General features: G+C 43.8%; 2 protein-coding genes across 4 annotated transcripts in view; one reads left to right on the top strand and one right to left on the bottom strand.

The window, feature by feature from the left end:
* Positions 1 to 2,401: 2,401 nt before the first annotated feature.
* On the bottom strand, positions 2,402 to 3,431 carry G0S2 (G0/G1 switch 2). Its single transcript, XM_036871029.1, has 2 exons — positions 3,256 to 3,431; positions 2,402 to 3,081 (listed from the first exon to the last, which is right to left on the bottom strand). The coding sequence occupies exon 2, from the start codon at positions 3,048 to 3,050 to the stop codon at positions 2,739 to 2,741; it is 312 nt and encodes a 103-aa protein (XP_036726924.1). The 5' UTR covers positions 3,051 to 3,081; positions 3,256 to 3,431; the 3' UTR covers positions 2,402 to 2,738.
* LAMB3 (laminin subunit beta 3) overlaps positions 3,088 to 27,037 on the top strand; it is a 67,738-nt gene continuing 43,788 nt past the window's right edge. For all 3 annotated transcript variants that reach the window (XM_036871009.1, XM_036871018.1, XM_036871000.1), the window contains exons 1-3: positions 3,088 to 3,174; positions 19,677 to 19,905; positions 23,960 to 24,148. The gene's annotated coding sequence lies outside the window, so the exon portion shown is untranslated. The remainder of the gene's footprint in view (positions 3,175 to 19,676; positions 19,906 to 23,959; positions 24,149 to 27,037) is intronic.

The following is a 27,037-nucleotide window of genomic DNA, read 5'->3' on the forward strand; positions in this document are numbered from 1 at the left end:
TTTGATCACAATCAGACATAGTCTTTCGAGACCACCTCAAAACCTGGATTCTGAAACAATTAAGCAAACCCTTTTTCTTTACTTTCCTTTAACCCAGGGTTTCTCAATCTCAGCCATATTGAAATTTTGGACTGGAGAATTCTTTATTGTGAGTGGCAGCCCTGTGCATTATGAGATATTTAATGGCATCCTTAGCTTCAACCCATTAGATGCCAGCAGGAGTGCCCCTCTTTCACTACCAGAGAAGCAGAAATGTCTCCAGACATTTTCCAATGTCTCCTGGAGGACAAAACTGCTCCCCTTCCCATTGAGAGCCACTGCTCTAAAGTTATAAGTAGATTAATTGAGAAATCAAGTATACATTAAGAATCTACTATTTGCCTAGGACTTGTTAATTTCCTTCAACACTAAAGAGAAAGACATCAAGAAGATTATACTCTGAGAGAGATGGTCACCTCCATAAAACAACTGGGACAAAAAAGTCCATTACTGCGTGATCCAGTATGAGACCCAGACTGAATGTCCTGTAGGAATTCAGAGAAGTGAAAAGATCAGTGAGGACAGAACAGATTTCGATAGCTTGGATTTGATTGGGTTGGGGAGTTTGTACACGTATAGGTAAAAGGCATACCCTTCGAAACTAAAAATACATAGGCATTTCCTATATATTTAGGCAAATATGTAAAATATATGTAGTTTTACATATAGGCAAACCAAAAAATATAGGCATTACCTTCTAAACCAAAAATTGGAGTACATGATTTGATATACAGTTTGACAAGAGGCAGAATATTTGAAATCATCCTTCTCTTGGAGAATCTGAGGTCTATGGCTTCAGAAGGTGTGGCGATTGTGGGTGGGCAGGCATTCAGGTGGGAAGAGTAATGTGAACAAAGGTGTGAAAGACCAGAGGGACTAGGAAGGTCCTGGGTTCATGCGGAACATCAGGTGAGAGGGCTGAGATGCAAGCAGATTACGGAGACACTGGGAAATCTGGACAGGAGTCTCAGGTGCTGACATTTTTGAGGGAGGAGCAGCAGGATGACGGAAGGTCACAATCCCCAGTCTGGCAGTGGATGTTTTGGAGTGAATGTGCTAGAGGGTGCAGGAGGTGGTTTGAGATGCTGACAGCTGGACCAGAGGGTGGCTTCATGGGTGGAAGAATAATAGACATAATAGGAGAGGTACTTGGGAAGGAAAACTGAAGAATAAGATGGGGTGAATTCCTGAGAAGTTTTTTGGACATTTAAGGTGAGGTTATGTCACCTTAATATAGGGTCAAGTTTCCCATTTTGGAAACTGCGAGAACAGTGGTTCCACTGATATTCTTCTTTTCCTTTAAATACGTGTCTTTTCCCTTGATTAATCTCACCCCATTCTGACTGCTCTCTTGTTTGGAGTGATAAGAATAGATATCAGAGATGGCACTTGATCAGGGCCAGGAACACTGGGTAGGATTTGAGTTGGCAGAAATAAAATGGAAGGGTGTGTGTGAGGGAAGAGGGTGGTGGTGGAGAGAGAGTCTGGTCAGAGGCGATGGCACGAGTCTTGCTATGTTTGGCAAAAATGCATAGCCATGGATGGAGAGAGGGCAATGTCTGTACCTGGTTAGGGCAGGAGATGTATTAAAATCACTAGGGGAGTGGCATCAGGCCTATGCCCCTAACTACTTCTTTAAGAGCCATTGTTTAAAATTCCCTATGCTGAGCCCTATAGAGCCACTGGACTAGCTATTACCACAGAGCAAGTTCTGTCCCTGGAAGATGACTCAGGACTGTGACAACCGGTCTTTTCCCCTCCTAACCTAGAACTTCTTACTGTGATTCAGTTTGTGAGGAGAAAGGCTTGGTAGAGCTAGACATCCAATTAAATGTTCTTGGGAGACTGCCTTCCCTCTTTTCCTACCAGCTAGCTAGTTTCCTCCCTCCCTCCCTCCCTCCATCCCTTCTTCCCTCTCACTGTCCCCACACCCCTCCACTAAAATACAGTTAGGAAGAAAGAGGTATCAACCATGAGATCCTCTGGTGCACAGGTGTGAGATGGCAAATAGGCTTTGTGCCCTAGAATTAATCAGTATCTCTCATTCACTTACTCTAGCTCAGAAGTTGATTTATCTTCTCATCTTAAAATGCTGACTCTGGTGGGACTTAGAAAAGTTTCTCTCTTGCCACTCCTAACACAAAGCAAAAACAAATCCTCAACAGACTTATAAGCATGTAACATCAATATGAGCCCAGAGCCCTGAAGCAAGTGTTGCCTGACCTTCAGGAAACTGCTCTCTCCACTGGGCTCACGTTAAGACCCCCCTCCGCCAAAATGCCCGCCCTCCCTGCTGCCCACCCCAGAAAACCGTGCCCCTCAGGAATCAGATGCTAAGATATAGTACAAAACGTTTTTTTATTTCAAAATGCAAAATGGTGGTCACTGTAATAATAATAATAATAACAACAATAATAATATAAAAAGCATTTCTCCTCCGTTCACCCTAGGGCAAAATGCTGGATGCAGTCAGATAGCTGGAAGGTTTTGGACATGTCATCCTGCAGTGCTGCACAGCAGCAAAACTCAATCCCAAACCCCTTTTGGTGGATCCACGTGGTAGTTCAGTTCTAAAGTCAGTAGCTTCTCAGAAGCCCAAACAGCACAAGACGCCCACTCGAGCCTGACCTTCGCGCTCTGCCTCACTCTCCTCTCTCTGTGTGTCTCTCTCCCCCTCCCTCCGCCGGCCCCCAGGGTTCCTACGAGGCGTGCAGCCGGTTGGTCTGGGCCCGGCAGCCCTGGACGGCCTCCAGCTGCTTGCTTTTCTCCAGCAGGGCCCGCTCCCGGATGGCCTTTCGCTCCTGGGCGGCCTGCAGCTCGGCCACCGCTGCCTCCCGCTCCCGCAGGCGGCCGGCGGCCGTGAAGGGGCTGCACAAGGTCTCCATCAGGCCGAGCACGGCGCCGAAGAGCGCCAGCACGCCGCCCAGCACGTACAGCCTCACCAGCTTCCGGCTGGGCTTCTGCGCCATCAGCTCCTTGGCCAGAGGAATCAGCTCCTGGACCGTTTCCATCTCGGCTCCGGGCTCTCGGGGTGGGAGTGATCTGCGGGAGAAGCGGAGCAGAAAAGGGGGTTTTTAGCCACCGAAAGACGTTTGCATCTTCCCGAGCAGCCCTCCCTCACTCGGCTCTCTCGGGGTAGGCCTGCAGAGAGGGGAGCCCACCCGGGACCCCACCCGGGACCCCGCGCCCCGCCGCGCTCTTCCCCGCCGGGCTCACCTAGGGGCGTCGAGCGAGCAGCAGGCAGCGCAAGCCGGGTCGGCGATCGCGGTGTGCGTGGCTTCCGCGGCTCTGCGTTCTCCTTCTCCTTCTCCGCCTCCTCCTCCTCCTCCCCTTCTTCGGTAGCCGCGGGTCTTCCGGATGGAGATTCCGCAACTGACACCTGGTCAGCGCCCCGGGGCCACTTATATGTTTTTCTCCGAGCCCCGCCTCCTGGGCTCCTTGGGCTGGGGCCCGTGCTGCACCGGCCAGAGAGTGGAGGGGGCGGGAAGAGGAGGGAGGGGGAGGGGCGGGGCAAGGACCTTGGGGGAGTCAGCCACGAGCTGTGCACGTCGCCCCGGCTGTGTGAGCCCGGGGTGCGGGGGAGGGCGGGCCTGGATGTACAAGGGTGAGCACCCAGAGCCCAGGGAGGTATCCACGTCCATTTCTGACCTCTTTCTTAATCGTGTGGGTGGGTCACAGCTTCCCTCGTCCGGGGCAGTCTGGAAGGACCCCTTATAAGGACACCTGGGGTTCTACCTAACTGAAACATTAGTTTTTATTCAGGAGGTTTGTCGTCTTCTCACTCGTATAGGGATCCGAGGTAAAAGGCAAGGGGGAGGAATCCGGGTAATGATCAGAACGGGTCTCCAGGCTCTGCATAATGCAGTTTGTGCTTATACTGTTTATTTCTGGTCTGACTGGTTTTATTCATAGGTGCTTGCGTTTCTAGGGTCACTTGATAGATAACTATTCATTAAGGGTGCCCTTTATGCACAGATGGGGGCGTGTGTGTGTGTGTGTGATGTCAGTCTCTGTGCCTGTAGGTGTTTGTATCTGTACTTTTGTGTATCAGGGAACTGCCATTAAATCCAAATTGTCCCCACTCCCACTTGAGAAGTGAAGTTGGGAGCTAGGGAGAGGTGAACATGGAAGGGGGGCCGTTGGTAAAAGTTTGTCTGCTGGTCTGAACTGCAAATATTTCATACTTTCCTCAATAATTATATGCCACTTCCCTGGATCTGGGGGGCAACGCCACCGTACCAGCTCCACTTAGCATAGAAACAGTTTAGGGGCAGAAGAGTGAGAGTAGGCAGCTTGGGTAAGAAGCTAAAGAGTAGAGAGTACTCTAGGAAGCATGAGGAGGGTAGGGTTGATTTCAACTAGGATTAAACTTCATCACCGTTGCGGCGGGTGTTCTGGTTTAGCTTTGGTTATCCATACACCAGAGTTAGTTAGCAAGTAGGGGAAAGGAGAGACATTGGGCTAAAAGCGCTTCAAGCAGAGAAAGGGAGAGGGCAAAGAGAGGAGGGGGAAATTGGACTGGCCAGAAAATTGCAAAAGTCAGTGATGCAATCTTGCAACAGCAAAGTCAGTCAGGCTGAGCCTTGTGGGGAGGGACCAGGAAACGGCTGTTGCAGGGCTCACGTGTTTGGGTCGTTGGAAATTTTCACAGTACTCTTTCTTTGGGGTCTGAGACAATTTCCTAGACAATTAAGTTTAAAAAGGCAACAATTACGTCTACGCTTCACCTTGGCTATTAGTAGTTCAGTTAGTAGGATTTGTGTGTGCAGATTGGGCAAGGATACCTAACAAGCTTATTTGAAATTCTACATTTTAATATGTACACAAGCAGTCAAGGTGACAAAGGGCCAAATAGGGATGATTCCTGGAGGCTTGTGTCCCCTGCTTATTATTCTTTTCACCTCGTGAGGCAGGAAAATTCTGTAATAAGGGGGGATGAATATCAGTCTTGGCATTTTCTTTGAATCTTCCTTATAATTTTGGAGAAGCCTCTAATAACCGGCGGAAATGATCTGTGAGCTTTCCCAAGATCTGTGTGAGTTTCAAATACTACGGCTTCTGAATGAGCGTATGCTGTACACCTTAATACCAGGGCTTTCACGTGGTTTCTGCTCTGAAGGTGAGTCAGCCCTTTGGAGCTTTGGACCCCAAACTCCGAAATGGACTGTTCAGTGAGCATTCTAGTATTTCTGTAACTCAAAGACGCAAACTGCACGTCTCCCAACGTCAGCAGACTGTAATTTATCTGGGGTTCCCCTTTCTTGTGATTTGCTGTGGTACAGCACGTCACCGTCTCAGATGGGTTCCCCTTTTTCCCCCTCTGATAATCCAACTTTGACCACCGCCCCCAGGCCCTACCAGCTTGCTGGCCAGGGCTGGGCAGAGAGGGTGGCCAGTGCCATGGATTGGGGTCACTGGTGGATTTGGTGTTCCTTGTTTAGGTGGTAGCTGGAGCTCAGTGTGAGATGGTGGGAATAGAAGGCTGAGGAATCCAGGGTCACCACATGCCTAGGAATTTCTGACACATTTCGTCTGTCTGGGTGGGAAAGAGAACCCAGCTTCTAGGGTAGCAGTTTGGCTCAGGCTTGGGAAACTAAGCACGTGATTTGACTGCGCTGTTGTCTCTTCAGAGATGTAAAGCCTTGTGTTGCATCATGCAGGTCAGACATAGGGTATAGCAGTCAAGGTCATACCAGTTGTAGGGTGACCAACCATCCCACTTTGCCTAGGGCTGAGGGGTTTCTCCAAGATACGGGACTCACAGTGCCGAAACTGGAACCGTTCCGGGCAAACTGGAGCCTATGAGTCTATCCCAACGTTAATTCCTGCCATTTCTAGGAAGGCAGGAGTGGTCAGTTTAAAATTTGTTTATTTTGCTTGCCAAATCCCTTTCTCCCAAACATTAAAACATTCGGAACTATCAGAAGAAGCAATCACAAAGGGGCAACATATGGTCCAAGGAGTCAGTACAGAAGAGGGATAGAGCCATCCCAACAACCGTGCTTAGGGGTTTGAAGGAACAGGGGACAGACATCTTTTGGATGGTTGGTTGTGTATGAGCCTCAATTGTTAGTAGTATTATTTTGTTACTAGCTTGCTGCCTATCAAAGTCACTGCCCAATTCCTGAGGTTCCAGGAGGCTGGAGGCTGGGGATCATCACAGGAGATATGATAAAACTATTTGTGTATCTTATACTCCAACTTTTTCATTCCTTGAGTTACTTTCATTTCATGTAAATTAGTTTTGGAGAGAATGTTCTTACCTCTGAAATAACAATGGATGATTTTAAAATCTACATGGCTAACCTTTATCTTCCTCTGATCTTGTACATTAGAGTTCTAGTATCCTGACATTTCTGTGTGGATATCCTGCTTTTAACACAACCCTGCCGCACTTGAAACAAGACTCCCCACTTTCTCTGTACTCTTCCAAACTGAGTCACCTTCTCAATATTTTTATTTCTAGCGGTGGCATCTCCATTTTGCATGTTCTCTGGGTTTGAAATATTGTGACATTTTCTTTTAGAGGTCTTCCCTGACCTCTTTATCACACCATTCCCTGCCCAATGCCCTGCTTTATTTTCCTTCATAGCACTTCGTACCTGGCTTTACATTGATGTAATTATTGGTTTGCTTTTGTGTTGTCTTCCACACCCACCTGAGGCTAACCTTTATGAGGGCCAGAGCTTTGTCTTATTCTTCACTGCATCCCCAGGACCCAGTATAATCCTTGGCACATAGCAGGTCCTTAATAGGTAACTATGGGATTAATGAATATCTTCCCCTTTGGACTGGCAGGGGATAGACTATGTTTATTAAGTTTGCATGCAGTCAGACTTTTAGTGGATACCCAAGAAGCGTTCATTTGTTTTTGGTTTTGGTTTTTTTGGACAGTTTTTTTTGTTTTTGCCTTTAGTCTTTTCGTCTCTAATCCATCTCAAACACTACCACCAAATAAATCTTCCTAAAATTAAGTTTTTATTCTTAATTGCCTTTTTCAAAGCCTGGATGATTTCTCATTGCCCACGTGACGAACTTTTGGATTCTGCATGTTAAATTTACTTGATCAATATTCTTGGATCCAGGACCTCTATCATCTGATCTTCCCTACTCATCTAACTTCAGATCCCATTCTTCTCCAACAAGAATCCTTTGTTCCACAGATGGGTTTCACACAGCCCAGGAAACAATTCCTTCTCATTGCTGCCGCCTCACCTTTGCTCCCCCTCTTCCTCCTACCCGAAAAGCTCTTCTCTTCTACTCTGTCTTCCTCCTTTCAGGTCATGTGCTCCAAGAAGCCCCCACTGCCTGTGCCAGCACACTCTGCTCTTTCCTTTCTGTGAATTCCAGCTGCCTTTGTGGCTGGGACCGCACAGGTTGGCACTGCATTATGTATTGTTTTATACAGCGCTCTCATTGTGTCCTGTGCGCTTGCCCTGTCTCTGCAGAAGACCCGGTCTTTGTACCTTTCACGGTGCTAATGTATAATAGGGGTCCAATCAATGCTAATTACATTGACCTAAAAGTCATAACTGGGATAGTGATTACAAAATGGTCAGTTAAGACTCTCTTGGGAGGTTATTTTAGGCACAGTGGCTTGTGCTTGGCTCAGAGCCTTGGGCTTGAAATTGCCCAAGACCTGGCAGCTTGGCTCGATCCCCTCCACTCTGGCTCCCTCACCTTTTACTTCCATTCCCAACTTAGTGTCTGACATTGCAACGACTGGCTTACTCTTCGGAATCCCTCCTACCTGCTCCCGGGACCCCAGGGCCTTGACAAATCAATACCAAGGGATAGACCCTTCACAGACATTTTGCTTTTGTCCCTCACAGCTTCTGGCCAAGCAGAGCCACTAGCTGCTGGAGCGGGCAGCATAGGCTGGGAGCAGTGGCGCCCTGCTGCCCACATAGCACAAGCCCAGTACTGTCCTTCACAAGTTTGAATCAGTGCAAGGAACTTCCTTCAAGCTCAAGTGCTAGCTGGACTTTAGAGTATGGGGCTCTGGAGTCAAACAGACTTGGGTTCCTTCAAGTCCTGGCTCCTCTTGCCAGGGTCTGACCTTGGACGAGTGACTTAACTTCTCTAGCCTCCATTTCCTCATCTGTAAAGTGAGGGTGATGCTAACACCTGCTAAGGGGTGTGGTGAACCCTGAGCTAGGGCACTGTGAAGGGCTTAGTGGTCTGGCACCAATGAAGCAGTTGATTCAGTTATTCTTTGGTTATGCTTCAGTTGTCTTTGCCTCCTGCTGCATGTCAGCAATTCCCGTGGTCCTTTATCCTAGCCCAAGACATTTGCATTCCCTAGGTGGTATAGGCAGCAATAAGGTCCAGAGCCTTTGTTGAAGCCAGCTGTGTGTCTGATACTATGTCATGTATAGCTATGAAAAAAGCAGAATACAAAGTTCTCCTTGCCCTCAAGTAGCTCATAGTCAAGTAGAGAACACAAACATTAAATAAGTTATGACTATATTGAATACTAGGATAAGCACAATCATAGAACTATATACCAGGTAAACAAATAGAATGAGACATGTATTGATTCAGTTTGGGGAGGAGGTGGTCAAAGAAGGCCTAAGAGTGGATAATGTCTGAGCAGCTTAGGGTATTAAAGGATAGATAGTGTTCACTGATTCTGGGAGGGAAAGGAGGGGTTCAGGGTTGGGGATTCAGGAATGAGAGAGGACTTCACATGAAAAGGGGAGGATGCATGAGAATACATTACATGGTCCAAGGGAAGCTAGGCAAGATTGGTGTTAGAGCATAAAGGATGGGTTTGGGGAAATGGCAGGAAATGAGGAGGAAGTAGTATGCAGGAGGCAGGTAATGAACAATTCTGTAAATGATCACGACGTATGCCATGCCTAGGAACTGTTGACCACTCCTAGAAATACATTCTCCTTGGCTTCCATGATATCAGATTCTCTTAGTTTTCCTGCTATCCTATTATGGACACTCCTTAGTTCTTTTTCCCACTTTTGCTTTTTATCTAACCTCTAAATGTCAGCATTTCTGAGGACTAAGTCCCGAAGCCTCTTTTCTTATTCTGCATACTCTCTTTAGGTAATTTAGTTTACTCCCAAGCCTTCCATTACTGCCTCTATGTAGATGACATACAAATCTGAGCTCTAGGCTTGTGTGTCTCCCTGCCTAGTCTACATTTCCATTTGGATATCTTGCAGGTATCAAACTTACCATGTCTAAAGCCAAATTCAATATTTCTACCCCATAAACTTGCACCATCATCTTTTTTAGTCTAAGCTTTGCTGTTTACCTAGTGGCTCAGATCCTAAGCCTGGGAACCCTCCTTTCCTCCTCTCTCTCTGTCACCTCTTATATGCAAACAGTTACCAAGACTTGTCATTCTACCTCTTAAGTATCTCTTGATTTTATTTGCTTTCTATCCCCTCTGCCATCCTCCTAGTCAAAGCCCCTGTCATCTCACCTGGATTATTACTGCGGTCTCATAGCTGATCTCTCTGCTTTGGGTCTTGACCCACCCAATCCAATCCAGTCCAGTCCAGTCCAATCCAGTGCAATCTTAAAAAAAAAAAAAAAGCAAAACGTGTCACTCTTTTCCTTAAAACCCTTCAATGTATCCCCACATTGCCCTTTGGATTATGTCCCAGATTCTTAGCATGGCTTGTAAGCTCACCCATGATCTTGTCCTTGTCTATTTTCCCAGTTTCATTATATATGTAATTTCCCTCAACCTTTGCTCTCTAGGTGCCAGCCACACTGTTGTGGTTTTTCACAACTTCAGATCTTATTTCCTAAATCAGCTTCCAGAGTAGTTCAGTTCTAGGGGTATGTATCACAAAATCTGATTTTCTCCCTTCATATCCAGAATCTAGGTCAGAAGTCCTCTTGTGATAAGGTACTCTTTTCTTTTCTTTCTTTCTTTCTTTCTCTCTTTCTCTTTCTTTCTTTCTTTTTTTCTTTCTTCCTTCTTTCCTTCCTTCCTACCTTCATTTTTTCTTTCTTTCTTTTTTTTTTTTAGTAAAGCCAATACTTTATTCACATTTCCTTAGTTTTGGCCTAATGTCATTTTTCTGTTCCAGGGTCCCATGAGAATATCACAATACATTTAGTCATTATATGTCTTCAGGCTTCTCTAGACTGTGAGAGTTCCTCAAACTTTCCTTGTTTCCATTGACCTTGACAGTGTTGAGAGTACTGGGCAGGTATTTTGTAGAATGTCCTTCAATTTAGGTTTGTCTGATGTTTTTCTCATGGCTAGACTAGGGTTATGGGTTTGGGGGAGGAAGATCACAAAGGTAAGGTGACATTCCCATCACAGCATATCAAGGGTACATGACATCAATGTGACTTATCACTGTTGACATTGACCTTCAGGCCCAGGTAGTGATTGTCAGGTTTCTCCAGTGTACTTGTTAAAAGGAAGTCTCTGTGCATGGCTCACATTTCAGGGGCAGAGAGTTATGTTCCACCTCCTGGAGGGGAGAGTATCTACATTATTTGGGATTCTTCTGTCAGGTTTGTCTGTTCTATCCCATTTAAAAGGACTCTTTTGTAGTGTGGTAGGCAGAATTCTAAGATGACCCAAAGATTCCTTCCCCTGGTGAACAAGCCCTGTAAAATCTCCAAGGCCTGTGAATATGATTGGATAGTCACTCCCATGATTAGGTTATGTTACATGGCACAGCTAATTTTAAGAAAGGGAGATTATCCAGATGGACCTGATCTATCATGTGAGCCCTTAAAAGGAATTGGGCTTTTCCTAAAGAAGAAATTCAAAGTGTGAGAGAGATTCAAAGTGAGGGAGAATCTCCCTTGTTAGCTTTGAAGATGGAGGAGGCAATGTGGCAAGAAATGTGGGTGGTCTCCCAGAGTGGCTCCCAGCTATCAGCCAGTGAGAAAATGAGATGTCTGTCCTACAACCATAAGGAACTGAATTATCCTGCAACTACGTCAACTTGAAAGAAGACCCTGAGCTCCAGATGAGAATGTAGCCCCCTGCATATTAGCCTTGGGAGACCCTGAGCTGCTGTGCCCAGACTTCTGACTTACAGAAGTGAAAGCTTATAATTGAATATTGTTTTAAGCTACTAAGTTTGTGGTAATTTGCTATGCAATAATAGACAACTAATACAAGCAGTATGCTAGGAGCTCCTGCTGGGATGCCAGGAGAAAACCCAATCAAAACTTGATGAGGATTGGGGAAGACTCCCTGGGATGAGGAGAATCTGGCTTTGATTCTATGGTCCATCCTCATAAGCACTTCTTTGAAGACACCTTGTCCTTCTCTGTTTCTTTCATGTTTACCCAGAAAGACTTAACCGTGGTAGAGTCAGCTATCTGCTCTATATCAATCTACACCCAAGAAATTGGAGAAATTTGTCAAACTAGGCTGACTGCTTATTTTCTATAAATTTAAGATCACAAATCTCAAATGAGCAGTTAGCTATAACTTATGTTTTCCCAGGCAATTATTTTTATTATTCTCTAAAAAGACTTTTCCACACTTTCTCCCCACTTCTTAAACAGGCTATATCCTCTTCTTCCCTGATACCTCCTGCCCTGGTAAGATAGAAGGAATCAGCTGGGAGCTACTTCATTTTTCAACCACCAAATCTATCTGCATCAGTACCCACACTCTCTACCTTCTGTCACGTTACCAGGGAGGAAGCATCCTCCGTTCTTTCTATATAGAGGTGCCCCTATATCTCATCCTGATTCATCTATTTAAGGTCTTGGGAATCTACACAAAACTTAGGTTGCTTTGGGTTGCAAGTGAGAATCTAATTCAAAATGATTTAACAATAAGGCAAGTATATTATTTCACAAGACAGGGTTTCCAGGATTAATTCAGTAGTGTAACATTATTAAAAAAAAAAACCTGGTTCTTTCCATCTTTCTAGTCTGATATCTTCAGCATCTTGTGGAGATTGCCACAGTCTGGCTCACATATGTTTCTAAGATAGCTGCCACTGTTCTAGGCATTGCATTCAATATGATAACATCTAGTGAAAGGAGAGAGACTGCTTGTTTTTTGTTTTTTGTTTTTCTTTTATCAGCAAAGAAACCTTTCCTAGAATCTTCCTAGAGAATTCCTTTCATTGGCCAGAACTGCATTAAATGCCCATCCCTAAGACTACTTATGAAGTAAAGGATAACCTTCATGAACTTGGACTGGTGGTTCTCAAAGATTCTTCCTGGGACCAGAGCAGTAACATTACCTGAGAACTTGTGAGAAAAGCAGATTCTTGAGCCCTACTCCAAACCTACTGAATCAGAAATTCTGGATGCAGGACTAGCTGTGTTTTTAAAAGTCCTGTAGGTCATTCTGACACATGCTAAAGTTTGAGAACCACTGGCTAAGGCTAATCTTTGAACTGGGGAAAGGACAACAGCCCTGAAGACTTGAAAAACACTGGGGATCTTTAAGCAAGGAGGAAGGAGGGTAGGGATTTTGGATAGGAAGTCAACTTCCTGCCAGATCCTTCCTCTTTCCTGAATAATCATTTTCTCCTTTATTATAGTATCCCTCAGCATACAAACATACTCTAATATCTGTGTCTTAAAAAACCTAGTCCATGACCCCAAATCACTATCCCGCTGCTGCCAGCATTCTTTGCTCCTCTTCATAACTGAAACTGTTTATTAACAGTTGTCTACAATCACTGTATTTATTTCTTCATTAACCATTCGTTCTTTTACCCACTCCCATCTGGATCCCATTAGCACCACCCCAACAAAATCCAATGGGATGCTTATTAAATGAACTGAATTTTAGTATTCAACAGATAGAACCATTTCTTCCTTCTAGAAACACTTTTTTTCTTTTTGCTTCCGGCACACTGAACTCTCTTGTTTTTCATCGTACTGCATTATTTTATTCTTCTTAGCTCTTATTCGTTACACCTTTCTCCTCTATCAATCAGTGGTTCTCAGCCTTGAATGTCCATTAGAATAAATGGGAGCTTTTAACATTTCTGAAAACCAGGCTGCACTCTAGACCAATTAAATCAGAAATCTCTCCAAGCAGGACCCAGGCATTAGTAATATTTAAAGCTCTAAAGGTGATTCCAATGTTCAGCCAAGATTGAGAATCACTGCCTTTAATATCGGGGTACCCTATGGCCCTACCAACATTATTTTCTTAGATCAGTGGTTCTCAGCTCTGGCTCCACTTTAGAATCATCCTGGGAACTTTTAAAAACTACCATTGCCTGGGAGTTCCCAAGACGAATTGATTCTGAATTCCTGGGGTGATTCTAAAGTATAGCCAGAATTGTGAACCACTTCATATATGATTTCCTATAGTTCCATGGATTGAGACTCAGTGCTTTCCTATAGAACTTTCTGCAATGATGGAAATGTTCTGTATCTGCACTGTCCAAGATGGTAGCCACTAGCTTCTTATGGCTGTTGAGCACTTGAAATGTGACTAAAGTGTCTAATAAACTGAATGTTTAATTTTATTTAATTTTAATTAATCTAAATTTAAATTAAATAACCTTTTAAGTGTGGCTAATGTCTAGCATATTGGACAGCACAGCACTATATGTTAATGACTCTGAAATTTATTCCTCTCTCCTAAGCTCCAGGATTACATATTAAGCTGTCTAATAGGTATTTCTTCTTGGATATTTAATAGAGTGTCTTTAACTTAATACATAAAGATTAAATTCCTGATTTTCTTCTTCAAAATTTGTTCTTCTCCTTGTCTTCCCAATCTTGGTAAAATGTTACCACTTCAATTGCTAAAGTCCCAAACATGGAAACCATCCTTTATTCCCTTCTTTTCCTCATCTTTGTCAGCCAATTTTCAGCAAGTCCCATTTGTTCTACTTCCAAATATATAATTTGAGTCTGTCTTTTCACCTCCAGAGCCTTCAACCTGGGCCAAGCTGTCATTATCGCTCACATAGAGCAGTCAAAGCTAGAAGTCATTGCATCCTTAATACATGCTTTCTAAGACCGTTGTATGTATTAGCTTGTTAATCCTACAAATAACTCTACAGAGTGGGTAAACTACTGTCCCCATTTTGCTTAAGTAATGTGCTTTGGATCACACAGCTAGTCAGTGGCAGAAATGGGATTCAAAACTAGATTGTCTGATTCTAGGGCCCATATTCTTCACCATTCACTTTTCTGTCTCTCTGACTGTCTATAAGGCCCCATGTCAGTGGTTCTTCATCCTGGCTACAAGTTGGAATCATCCAAGGAACTTTAAAAAATACCAGTTTCACAACCCCACCTCAGACCAGTTAATTCTCTTGGGGTCAGGCCTGGGCATCAGAAATTTAAAAAAAAATCAGGGAATCCTCCCGCATAACCAGTGTTTAAAACCACTCCCTGTCTGAGACCAGGCCCTTGCCCACATGTCCCACCCATTTCAGCTCCCACCTCAATCATACTGTTCCTGTCCCTTCTTCCTACCTCTAGAAGAAGCTAAGCTCTTTCCTGACACAGGACCTTTGCACTTGCTCATTCTTTGCCTGGAACACCCTTTTCACGTATCCCCTAGGACTTGAGTAAGACTTCAGAGTTTCTAATCCCTGAAAATATTGAATGCTCTAAATCATAAAGATCAGAGCAGAAATAAATGAAGTAGAAATGAAGAAAACAATAGCAAAGATCAATAAAATGAAAAGCTGATTCTTTGAGAAGATAAACAAAATTGATAAAACTTTAGCCAGACTCATCAAGAAAAAAAGGGAGAGGACTCAAATCAGTAAAATTAGAAATTAGAACAAAGAAGTTACAACTGACATCATAAAAATACAAAGGATCATAAGAGACTACTACAAGCAACTATATGCCAATAAAATGGACAACCTGGATGAAATGGACAAATTCTTAGAAAAGTACAACCTTCCAAGACTGAACCAAGAAGAAATAGAAAATATGAACAGACCAATCACAAGTAATGAAATTGAAACTGTGATTAAAAATCTTCCAACAAACAAAAGTCCATGACCAGATGGTTTCATAGGTGAATTCTATCAAACATTTAGAGGAGAGCAAACACCTATCCTTCTCAAACTCTTCCAAAAAATTGCAGAGGGTGGAATACTCCCAGACTCATTCTACGAGGCTACCATCACCCTGATACCAAAACCAGACAAAGATATCACAAAAAAAAGAAAATTACAGGCCAATGTCACTGACGAACATAGACGCAAAAATCCTCAACAAAATACTAGCAAACAGAATCCAACAACACATTAAAAGGAACATACACCATGATCAAGTGGGATTTATTCCAGGGATGCAAGGATTCTTCAATATACGCAAACCAATTAATGTGATACACCATACTAATAAATTAAAGAATAAAAACCATCTGATCATCTCAGTAGATGCAGAAAAAGCTTTTGACAAAATTCAACACCAATTTATGATAAAAACTCTCCAGAAAGTGGGCATAGAGGGAACTTACCTCAGCATAAGGTAAGTTTACCTAAGGGGACTTACCTCAGCATAAGGGAACTTACCTCAGCATATATGACAAACCCACAGCACACATTATTCTCAGTGGTGAAAAACTGAAAGCATTTCCTCTAAGATCAGGAACAAGACAAGGGTGACCACTCTCACACTCTTATTCAACATAGTTTTGGAAGTCCTAGCCATGGCAATCAAAGAAGAAAAAGAAATAAAAGGAATCCAAATTGGAAAAGAAGAAGTAAAACTGTCACTGTTTGCAGATGACATGATACTATACATAGAGAATCCTAAAGATGCCACCGGAAACTACTAGAGCTAATAAATGAATTTGGTAAAGTTACAGGATACGAAATTAATACACAGAAATCTCTTGCATTCCTATATATTAACAAAGAAAGGACAGAAAGAGAAATTAAGGAAAAAATTCCACTTACCATTGCAACAAAAAGAATAAAATACCTAGGAATAAACCTATCTAAGGAGGCAAAAGACCTGTACTCAGAAAACTACAAAACACTGATGAAAGAAATCAAAGATTACATAAACAGATGGAGAGATATACCATGTTCTTGGATTGGAAGAATAAATATTGTGAAAGTGACTATATGACCCAAAGCAATCTACAGATTCAACGCAATCCCTATCAAACTACCAATGGCATTTTTCACAGAACTAGAACAAAATTTTTACAATATTTATGGAAGCACAAAAGACCCTGAATAGCCAAAGCAATCTTGAGAAAGAAAAAAGGAGCTGGAGGAATCAGGCTCCCTGACTTCAGGCTATACTACAAAGTGACAGTAATCAAGACAGTATGGTACTGGCACAAAAACCAGAAATATAGATCAATGGAACAAGATAGAAATCCCAGAGATAAACCCACACACCTATGGTCACCTAATCTATGACAAAGGAGGCAAAAATATACAATGGAGAAAAGACAGCCTCTTCAATAAGTGATGCTGGGAAAACTGGACAGCTACATGTAAAAGAATGAAATTAGAACACTCCCTAATACCATACACAAAAATAAACTCAAAGTGGATTAAAGACCTAAATGTAAGACCAGACACTATAAAACTCTCAGAGGAAAACATAGGCAGAACACTCTTGGACATAAACCACAGCAACATCTTTTTTGACCCACCTCCTAGAGTAATGGAAACAAAAACAAAAATAAACAAATGGGAGCTAATGAAACTTAAAAGCTTTTGCACAGCAAAGGAGACCATAAGACGAAAAGACAACCCTCAGAATGTGAGAAAATATTTGCAAATGAAGCAACTGACAAAGGATTAAACTCCAAAATATACAAGCAGCTCATACAGCTCAATATCAGAAAAAACAAACAACCCAATCCAAAAATGGGCAGAAAACCTAAATAGACGTTTCTCCAAAGAAGACATACAGATGGCCAACAAACACATAAAAAGATGCTCAATATCACTAATTATTAGAGAAATGCAAATCAAAACTATAATGAGGTACCACCTCACACCTGTCAGAATGGCCATCATCAAAAAATCTACAAAAAATAAATGCTGGAGAGGGGGTGGAGAAAAGGGAACCCTCTTGCACTCTGGGTGGGAATGTAAATTGAACAGCCACTATGGAGAATAGTATGGAGGTTCCTTAAAAAACTAAAAATAGAACTACCATATAACCCAACAATCCCATTACTGAACATATACCCAGAGAAAACCATAATACAAAAAAAAACATGCACCCCAATGTTCATAGCAGCATTATTTACAATAGCCAGGACATGGAAGCAACCTAAATGTCCATCGACAGAGGAATGGATAAAGAAGATGTGGTATATATATACAATGGAATATTACTCAGCCATAAAAAAGAATGAAATTGGATCATTTTTAGAGACGTGGATGGACCTAGAGAGTGTCATACAGAGTGAAGTAAGTCAGAAAGAGAAAAGCAAATATCATATAATAACATGTATATGTGGAATCTAGAAAAATGTATAGATGATCTTAGTTGCAAAGCAGAAATAGAGACACAGATGTAGAGAACAAATGTATGGATACCAAGGGGGAAAGGAGTGGGGTGGGAGAAATTGGCAGACTGAGATTGACACATATATATTATTGATACTATGTATAAAATGGACCACTGATGGGAACATGCTGTATAGCACAGGGAACTCACCTAGTGCCCTGTGGTAACCTAAATGGGAGGGAAGTCCAAAAGGGAGGGGATATCTGTATGTGTATGGCTGATTCATTTTATTGTGCAATGGAGGCTAACACAACATTGTAAAGCAACCATACTCAATAAAAGTTTATTAAAAAAAGATTGAATGCTCTAATCTGCCCTAGTAAATCAAAATAAAAACGGTATTAAACTTTAAAATATGTGTAAGGGAGACATACAACATTCTAATTCTACCCAAGATGTCTATTGCCATGTCTTTTAAAATATATTAGATACAAAATTTTTCAGAAGAAATTTTGTTGCCTCTCCTTTGCTGGTGCCTTAAATACATGTTTAGGCTGCCTTGTAATGTTCAGCCCTAAATCTCTCAGGCTCATCCCAAGGGTCACCTCCTCAGAGAGAATTCTCTTACCCATCCTTTCTAAAGTGGTACTCCCAACATCCTGAGACCCCCATCTATCATGTCATCCTGGTTTTTAAAAATATTTCATAAAAATCATTGAAAGCTGTAATTGTCAGAGTTAGTTTCTAGTTTACTTCTTTGTTGTTTGTCTCCTCCATAAAGGCAGGGTCTATCTAGTCTGTTTTGTTTGCTGCTGTATTTTTTGGTCCTAACCTAGCACAATGCCTGGTATAAAATATATGTTCAGGAATTATTTCTGAAATGAAAGAATGAATGAATGCAGGCTGATGTATGGCAAGTAGCAGTGAGTAGATTAATTGTAAGGTAGATGGGCCATCTTGGGTTGTTACCCTGTAAATGGCTATCTTCATGGGGTGAGATGGGAGAAGTGAGTTCACAGAAAGGGAGTTCTCCTGACTGCTCCCCAGGAGGGAGGACCCTGGTTCCAGCAACCTGGGGAAGGCTTAGAGCTAAGGAGGGAGATGGCAGCAGGAACAGGCTATGATGCTGGACAGATTCTGGAGACAGCAGAAGCTAGTAGTTTTTGTTAGGTTGTAATTTCCCTGTGTCATCTTCAAATTTTCAGTAAAATTTCTCAAGCTCAGCAGTTATGTCTTTTGTTCTTAGGAGAATGGAGAAAGGATCATACATTTGTGTTTGGGGCCAAAATAGGCTGGAGAGATCAGGGGCAGCATGGAGAAATGGTAAAAAGGAAGCTAGGATTGTCTGAGGACAAGCAACTACTAGAATGAATTTGCATTATCTGTTAGCATCTCCTTAGAATTCTCAGAATTAGGGTTATTCACATAATAGAGGAAAGAGTGACTTGGATGGCTAAAGAAGTTGAGGTCACTCTGGTTGCATAATTAATGAATTATTTGGCAATTATGTGTTTAATGTCTGTGTTCCATGAGACAGTAGTCTCCCTCTGGACAGGAACATGTCTGACTTGTTTACTACTGGGTCACTGGACGCCTGGCATTGGGTGGGTGCTCAGTAAATATTTATTTTGTGAATGAACGGTTTGGGATGTTTTTGAGTTTCTTGGTCAGAAGTCAGAAGGTTTGCTGAGATGTGAGGAGAAACTGGAAAAAAAGCCCAGGCTCTGAGGATGAGGACCAGGCAGAAGCTGTGGGTGGAGGGGTGTCAATGTGCAGGCTGATTTGCTGGGAGGATTCAGACCTAAGCTCGGGCCTCAAGGACAACTGGAGGGTGAACAGGTCCTGTCAGAGGCCCAGGCAGAAAGGCCAGAAAAGCAGCAGACCAGATACACAGAGGGGTATAAATGAGAGAAGCCCCTCTCAGTGCTTGTGCCAGCTCCTGGGACACTGCTGATGCCTAATGAATGGACTTAGACAAGCAGATACACCTAGACCCATTTGGCTGTAGGGAGGGTTCTTAGTGTGCCAGGCTTGGCCCTCATTGGCCAAGGGTTGGGGTGGGCCTGAAACTCCTAGCAGGACACATTTTCATTGGCAGCACAAGGACAGGCAAGGACCGACAGACCTTTTGCTACACGTCTCCCGATTATCTGAGAGTGACCAAGAATCCTTGAGCATGTTTAGGAATTCTTGCTTCCCAAGACTCTCTCTCCATTTGTGCCCTCCTCTCTCCTGGACCCACATTTACCCCTTTCCTCACCTCTCAGGCTTCTAAAAGCTGGGGCTTGAACGTCTTGAGGACCTGGATCCGTGACTGACCACAGAAGTATTTCAGTTCCAAACACCAGAAGTACAGCCAGTTTGATTCCTGGCCTTTCTGTCCCCAAGTACCAGCCACTGTGGATGGAACCGGGAGCACAGCCTTGGAAGTTGGCTCATCAGTGGATCAACTCATCATGAATTTTCTCAGGCTCTAATTCTTAAGGGAAATAAAAGGTATTTCTTTTTCTGGATGATTTTCTGTCTATGTTGTCTTGAGAGGGAGTTATAGGTATCAACTCATGGTTGTATAGTATCAACTCATGGCATCGTATGCTTTGAACACTTTTTGGTAGATTTCTCCTTGCCCCAAGGATTCATACTAATAAATCAATATGTGTTTATTGAGCACTTAACTATGTGCAGACAGTGGGTGATGCACTCATTAGCAGATAAAAAGAGTGGCCAAGGGTTGCCACTGTCCTCAAGGAGTTTGCAATCCAGGTTTGGGAGCAAATCACAAAATAACTAAATGTTGAATAGCTGTAAGTATGTAAATTTGAGGTAGAAGGGATCTACAAGACAGAACAGAACTGGTTGCTACTTGAATTGTATCGGTAAGGTCTGCTGATGGAGTTTGGGAAGAATTTACAGAAAATAACAGAGAAGCCATCACCTATCCAGGAATCTGATCTGAGTCTTGGATTTAGCATTTGGCCAAGTACACAAGGGTGGAAAGGGCGGTGTAGACAGTCAGAGCCAGATGAATCAAGCTTAAGTGTGGTCAAGGGAATGAAATGACAGGATCAGAGCACTTGTATGAAGCGGGGGCTGTGTGAATTAGGGCCAAAAAAGGCAGCTTTTTTTTCCAGCAGGACTCCAAGAGCCTGGCTGTGGACTCTGGACTTTAACCTGGAGATGATGCAGAGTGTATAGGTCAAAGTACTTGCCAAATCCAACTTTGCAAATGGAGTGCTAAGCCAAAATTTACAAGATGAAATGCAATAGGAAAAAGTGCAAAGACATGTGTGTCCTTCTGTGTGTGTGCATGTGTGTGTGCATTTGTGTGTACATGCATGTCAAGAACAGCACAAATTCAGGACGCCACCAACCTATTTTAATGGCATTTGACTTGAAAAAGATAGAGGTGTTAATGTATCTATAAACTCAGTATGAGTCCTTGATGTGATTTGTCTGGGAAAAGCCTCCTGCACATCAGGCTGCAGCAGTAGGAGCAGAGTCATACTCTTTTCTTCCCCCAAGTCCTCGAAGAGGACTACTTTGCTGAGGTGAGCCAATATCCATACAGGAGCTTCCTGAGCTCTTTCCTGTGAGAGAGTTTTATTCTCATGTGCTATTTCCACCCAGGTTTTTCTTGGGCTCAGGGCCAACTTCACTTTCTCAGATCACTGTGCATCTGCACTCAAAGTTTACTGAGCCACTTGAGATGACACCTTCAAAAGTTGTCCGGGTGAAAAAGTATCGATGTACAACCAGGTGACCAAGTATCTGTCTGGGACTGAAGAGTGTCCTGGGAAGTGGAACTTGCAGGGCTAAAGCAAGAAGAGCCCCAGTGAACTAAGCTGGTTGGTCACCTTACAACATACCAGAATCTTCTCCTTGAAGATTTGCTCTCACCACCAGTGGTTTTTCTCTTAAAGACTGGAGTGGTGTATATGTCTCATAGATATTTACCCTCTGGGTACAACTTGCAGAGATCTCACTGTGTTTAAGGTTTTCCATGAGGCAATCTTGTGGTGCTTTAGGCTTTGCAAATTTAAAATATTCACTATGGGCATTTTTCCTACCAGTATCCTTGAGCAGTCATATTCTACACATTATCCTATCATGAAATTTTTTTTTAATGAAAAACAAATTCTCTCAATTTTGGGAGGCCAAATGTTGTAGTGGAAAGAGCATAGATTTTGGAAGCTTAAAGATCTGCTGTTGGATTCTGGTTTCACCATATACTAGTTGTGGTGGACAATGCTATGTGTTCACAAAGTCCTACTTCATTTTCCTCTTTTGGGCACGTAGGAAGGTCACTTAGGAGCCCTCTGAGTAGATCTGCCCAGTAGGTTGTAAGCAGCATGACTGTGAACCCTGGAGTAACTGGAGAGAGTTCCTCCGTGCCCCTATAACCTTGCTGCCGAGGCCACTAAGACCATGTGTCCTGGCTGGTGCAGATGCAGGATGGCAGAAGTCCCTGCGTGACTGTGTGGAACAGAGGACCTCTTCCCTCACCGTTGTTCTGCATAGTACTCTGTAGAAGCAACAAATAAGCATTTGTCGGTTGTGTTACGCTGCTGAGATTTTGCAGTTAGTTTTTTACTGCAGCATAGCCTAGCCTAACTTGACTAAAACGCTAGTTCTGTGTCTTCATCACTTCAGGCTGCTCTAACAAAATACCATGGTTGGGTGGCTTAAGCAACAAGACATTCATTTTCACAGCTCTGAAGGCTAGAATTCCAAGATCAAGGTGCCAGTAGTTTGGGCTCCTGGTGAGAACTGGCTTCCTGGCTTGCAGATCACTGCCTTCTGGCTGCGTTCTCACATGATGGAGACAGAGTCCTGGTGTCTCTTCCTCTTCTTATAAGGGCACTAATTCCATTATGAGGGTCCTACCTACATGACCTCATCTAAACCTGATTATCTCTCAAGGCCCCCACCTCCTAAGACCATCACATTGGGTATTAGGGCTTCAACATATGAATTTCTGGGGGTCCATATTCAGTCGATAACACTCGGAAACCTTGAACAAGCTATCAAATAATGCTGAGGCTGCAAAAAAGTTATAATAATAAGTCCTTTCAAAGAGCCACCTTAAAGGGCTGCTGTGATGCTTAAATGAGATATTGTAGATGTGGTGTTTAGAGTGATGCCTTACTTTCTTACACATTTACTGAGGAACTGTGTTAAGTGCTTTCTTGACATAAATCTAACAGCCCCAATAAGCAATACTTCTTAAGATGGGGAAACCACACCTTACAAAATCTACAATGATGTAGAAAACTTGTAGAACTCTGGGGCAGTCTGTGGGTTTAGTGGACAGGTTCAGGGTAAAGGAGGGAGCAAAGAGAGGAAGGATTAATCACTTGTAAGTGGACAAAAATCACTCTCCTCCTCCTGAAACTTTTTGCTTTATTTGTACTGATTATTCTGGTAAAATATCCTCATTGTGGAAGATGAGAGCACACAGAGGAATATAAAGAGATGGGAAATGTAACATTTTGGATATTCTCTCCCTGTCCTCTCTTTGAGTATTATTTTTTCTTTTTTTTTAAATTGAAGTATAATTGATTTACAATATTGTGTTAGTTTCTGGTGTACAGCAAAGTGTATATACATATATATACATACCTATATATATACGTATATATTTATATTCTTTTTTTGACTCTTTTCCATTATAGTTTATTACAAGATATTGAATATAGTTCCCTGTGCTATTAAGTAAATTCTTGTTGTTTTTCTATTTTATATATAGTAGTGGGCATCTGTTAATCCCATACTCCCAAATTATCCCTCCCCCTTCCTTCCCCTTTGGTAACCATAAGTTTGTTTTCTATGTCTGTGAGTCTGTTTCTGTTTTGTAAATAAATTCATTTGTACTATTTTTTAGATTCCACATATGAGTGATATCCTATAATATTTGTCTTTCTCTGTCTGACTTACTTCACTTAGTATGATAATCTCCGAGTCCATCCACGTTGCTGCAAATGGCAATATTTCATTCTTTTTTCTATGGCTGAGTAATATTCCATTGTATATACATATGACGTCTTCTTTATCCATTCATCTCTTGATGGACACGAGTATTATTTTGTCTTTAGAGTTAAGTAGGTTTTATGCACGTTTGTTTTCTTATTTTTTGCCCCGAGAAAACCATATCTCATAAACATTTGCCCAGGCTATTAAAACCTCTTTATCAGTATTTTAGATCAGAAGAGGGTCAATTTTGAATGACGTTTTAAAGGGAAGGAATTAGATTAGATAAGGTCTCATCACCCTTGTCTGATAGAATATAGACCAGAATTTAATCCGTGTAAGCAGAAGCCCCTGGGAAAGAAAGTGCCTTTTCTCTATAGCCCTCAGACTTGCTGGGCAATTGCCCCGAGGTAAGTAACAAACTGCTGTCCAGACCAGCTTTGACTCCTTTCTTTATCAGGGGTTGGACTCTTGGTTTTGTTAACTCTTGGAGGCCATAAAACAATACGTCTGTCATGCTTCAGCTTGCTCCTCTCCCCTCTGTCCTCTGTAAACACTCCACACCCTGTCTTTCCCTGTCCAGGTAGGCCGGAAGCACCACGCTGCTCTCAAGGAGCTTAGCTTGTCTGGCCCGCCGAGTGCCCCCTCTTCCCTTCTGGTCCAGATCACTGCTCTTCAGGAATTTGCAGCCCTAAGGAACTGATTGGAATGTGGGACCTGGAGCCTCCCTGGGGGAGATGGAGGGGGGCAGCCCAGGTTGGCCCACTGCCTGGTAAGTGAGCTGGATGGAATGGTATTTGCTTTCTGTTAAGCACAGCTGCAAAGACTGCTGCTCATACCCCAACACCTGTGTGTGTCATGCACATGTGGTGACAGACGTTTCATAGAGCACGTTTCTATCCAGGTACTTTGCTGAGAGTTATATATGCATTGTCCCCTTTGATCTTTACATGGATCCGTGAGGTAGACTGTTATTACTCCCATTGGATGCAAGTAGCTTTGGCTGTGCAAAGTCATGCGGCTGGTGAGTACAGAACCAAGACTTGGACCTTCATCTCCCTCACTCTAAAGTCTAGGCTTTTAACTGCTGTCCTAAACCACCCCACCCTGAGAGCAGAGCATCCTAAAGCTGGAGGGGGCTTCAGGGGAGCTTTAAAAGCATTTTCAATGTCCCTGCCCTTCTGCCATCCAATTAAATCTCTGGCTGGGACCTGACCTAAGATACTATAAGTTCTGCAAGTAATTCTGAGGGCAGCTTGGGTTGAGAACCAGTAAAATCCAACACCTTTATTTACAAATGATGAAACTGAGGCTCAGAGGGGGGTTCTCCTAAGTTCATGCTTCTATTGAGAAAGAAAGCTGGAGCTAGGTCTGGGATTTCAGAGCTGTTCAAGTCCATAGAGGCCCTATGTGGCCACAAACATTGCAGGGAGGTGCTGATTCCAAGCCGTTAGGTGGGGTTGATTCCAGACAAGAAGCCAGACTCACCCATGCTTCTTCTCCCTCAAACCACAGGAGGCTCATTTCTCCATACTCAGCCCTCAAATGCCAATTTGAACATTAAGAAATTGAGTTTGTCTCTCGAGTGGCCCTTTTAGGGATGCTATTTGGAAGTTTAAAGTCCCGTGAGGCAGCCCTCCGCTAGCAAGGGGAGCAGACCACCCACCCCCGACCTCCGCCGCCAGGTCCCTCTCAGGCATTCCCAGAAGCTCCTGACCTCACCTGTGGCCACAAGTTACCCCCTTCAGGTGTGTGCCTCTCTCCTCTCAAGCCACATGGCCAGCTCCACATGGCGAATCTGTGGCCAAAGGTTACAGAGGTTGGACTTAGGTCCCAAGAAGCTAGTTCCCAGAGGCAATGGTAGAGAGCGGGTGTGGTCTGAGCCAGCCTGCCCCCCCAGGAAGGTCGGGAATTTGGGAGGGCAGGGAAAGTAGCAGAGTGGTCAAGATATTCCTCCCTCTTTTCTGGGGAGCCACGAGCCAGCATTTGTTCCCCTCAGGAGGGTGGTGACATTTGGAGGTGCACCCTAGGACCTAGGAGATGGAACAGAAGAAATTGGGGCCCCTGACCCAGAAGTCTGACCTCTGGGGAGGGGATCCCCTTCCTTCAGTGAGGGGGAAGTTGTGTCATCCTGTCATCATGTTCAATCTTTTTTGTTTAATCTTGTCAGCTCTCCGTGGTGTTTGTCTGGTCACCTCCCCTGTCTTCCCACCCCTTGTAGGTTGCTCACATCCTCACTCAGAGCAGCTTCCTGTTGGTATGAAGGGGAAACCCTGCTGGTATGTATGTGCTGGAGTCTCTGAGAAGGGGCATCTGGAGGCCAGCACCGTCTCCATCTGTGCCCACACAAAAGAGGTTGTCTACATGGAAAACAAACAGGAAGGCACCTAATGGTGTCTGTTCTGGAAGTTTCTATAGCATCAGTGTCTCCCCAGGAGTCTCCAGTCGACATTCGTGCTCCAAAAACACACTTTTTCAGTTATTGGGTCTTGATTAGGTTTGGGAAACGTAAAGTTCAGAGTCTGGTGGACTCTGGTCAAGGATTACCAAGGGTGGAGGCAGGGAGTTTAGGCCATCTTAGGCCCAAAGTAATGGTTAAGAACATAAGTGCCAAGCAAACTGGTCTGGGTTCAAATGACCACTTATTAGCTGGGACCAAGTTCTTGAAAATGTGCCTCATTTTCCTAATCTGCAAAGGAAGGATAATTAAGTGTCTACTGCACAGAGATGTAGTGAGTATTAAATGAGGTAATATGTATAAAGATCTTAGAACAGTGCCTGGCACACTGCGAGCTCTCCAGAGAATGTTAGCTGTGATTAGTTTAGGCTGACTGCCTGATTTCTACCAGACCTCAGGCCCAGGCTGATGTGCACTGCTGTCAGTTGGATGGACATTCAGGATGGGAAGGGGAAGGTGGGGGGAGACGGACTCTATGCAATAGAGTCACCCCATGATGGCAGCCCAGGCTCCCGTTGTCTTTCTCCTGGCCCCCACCCGAGGCAGGGCTCCTGCCTGAGCTCATAAAGCCCCACCTTCTCTCTCTGGTTCTTGGAGAGGTGCACGAAGAGTGACCGCTTGTCTGGGCAGCCGAGCGGTTGTGCTGAAGGAGAGACGCGCCAGCTTTAGTCACGTGACAAATCCCCAGGACCCTTCCTGGAACCCACCCAGTCCCACAGACGAGGACTCAGCCATGACTCACTGGATCCGGGTGGTGCCCAAGCCTTAGTCACCTGGCGCCCCTTCCTCCAAAACACCTGGGATTTGGCATCCACAGCCTGGACCAGGTTCTCTTATCATAACTTCTCAACCTCTTTCGTCCTTTCCACCCTCCTTCCCTCCTTTCTTTTCTCCCTATCCCTTGATCTCTCGTTGGTCAGATCTTGGCTGATTTCCCTGGCAACATGGATGGTTTGAGCCTGAGAGATGGGTAATGGAGATGGTAGCTTCTCAGGCCACCCCTCCTCCCCCCGTCAGAGATACTGTGAGGGACAACGGACAAGCAGGCAGAGAGGGAGACTGCCTGCACTGACATGGTGCCATTCCTGTAATCTGGGGGTAGGTGTCTCCAAAGAGACCTTCCCCACCACGCCCTCTGCAGCTGACTGATGCAGGAATTTCCACTATTAGTCATCCATTCTGGTGAGCAAAAGCCCAGACCGT

This window comes from Balaenoptera musculus, chromosome 1 (genome assembly GCF_009873245.2).
Source record: "Balaenoptera musculus isolate JJ_BM4_2016_0621 chromosome 1, mBalMus1.pri.v3, whole genome shotgun sequence".
Taxonomy (NCBI): Eukaryota; Metazoa; Chordata; class Mammalia; order Artiodactyla; family Balaenopteridae; genus Balaenoptera; species Balaenoptera musculus.

Coding starts and splice junctions, on each gene's coding strand:
- G0S2 (XM_036871029.1), bottom strand. CDS start 3,050: ATGGAAACGGTCCAGGAGCTGATTCCTCTGGCCAAGGAGCTGATGGCG.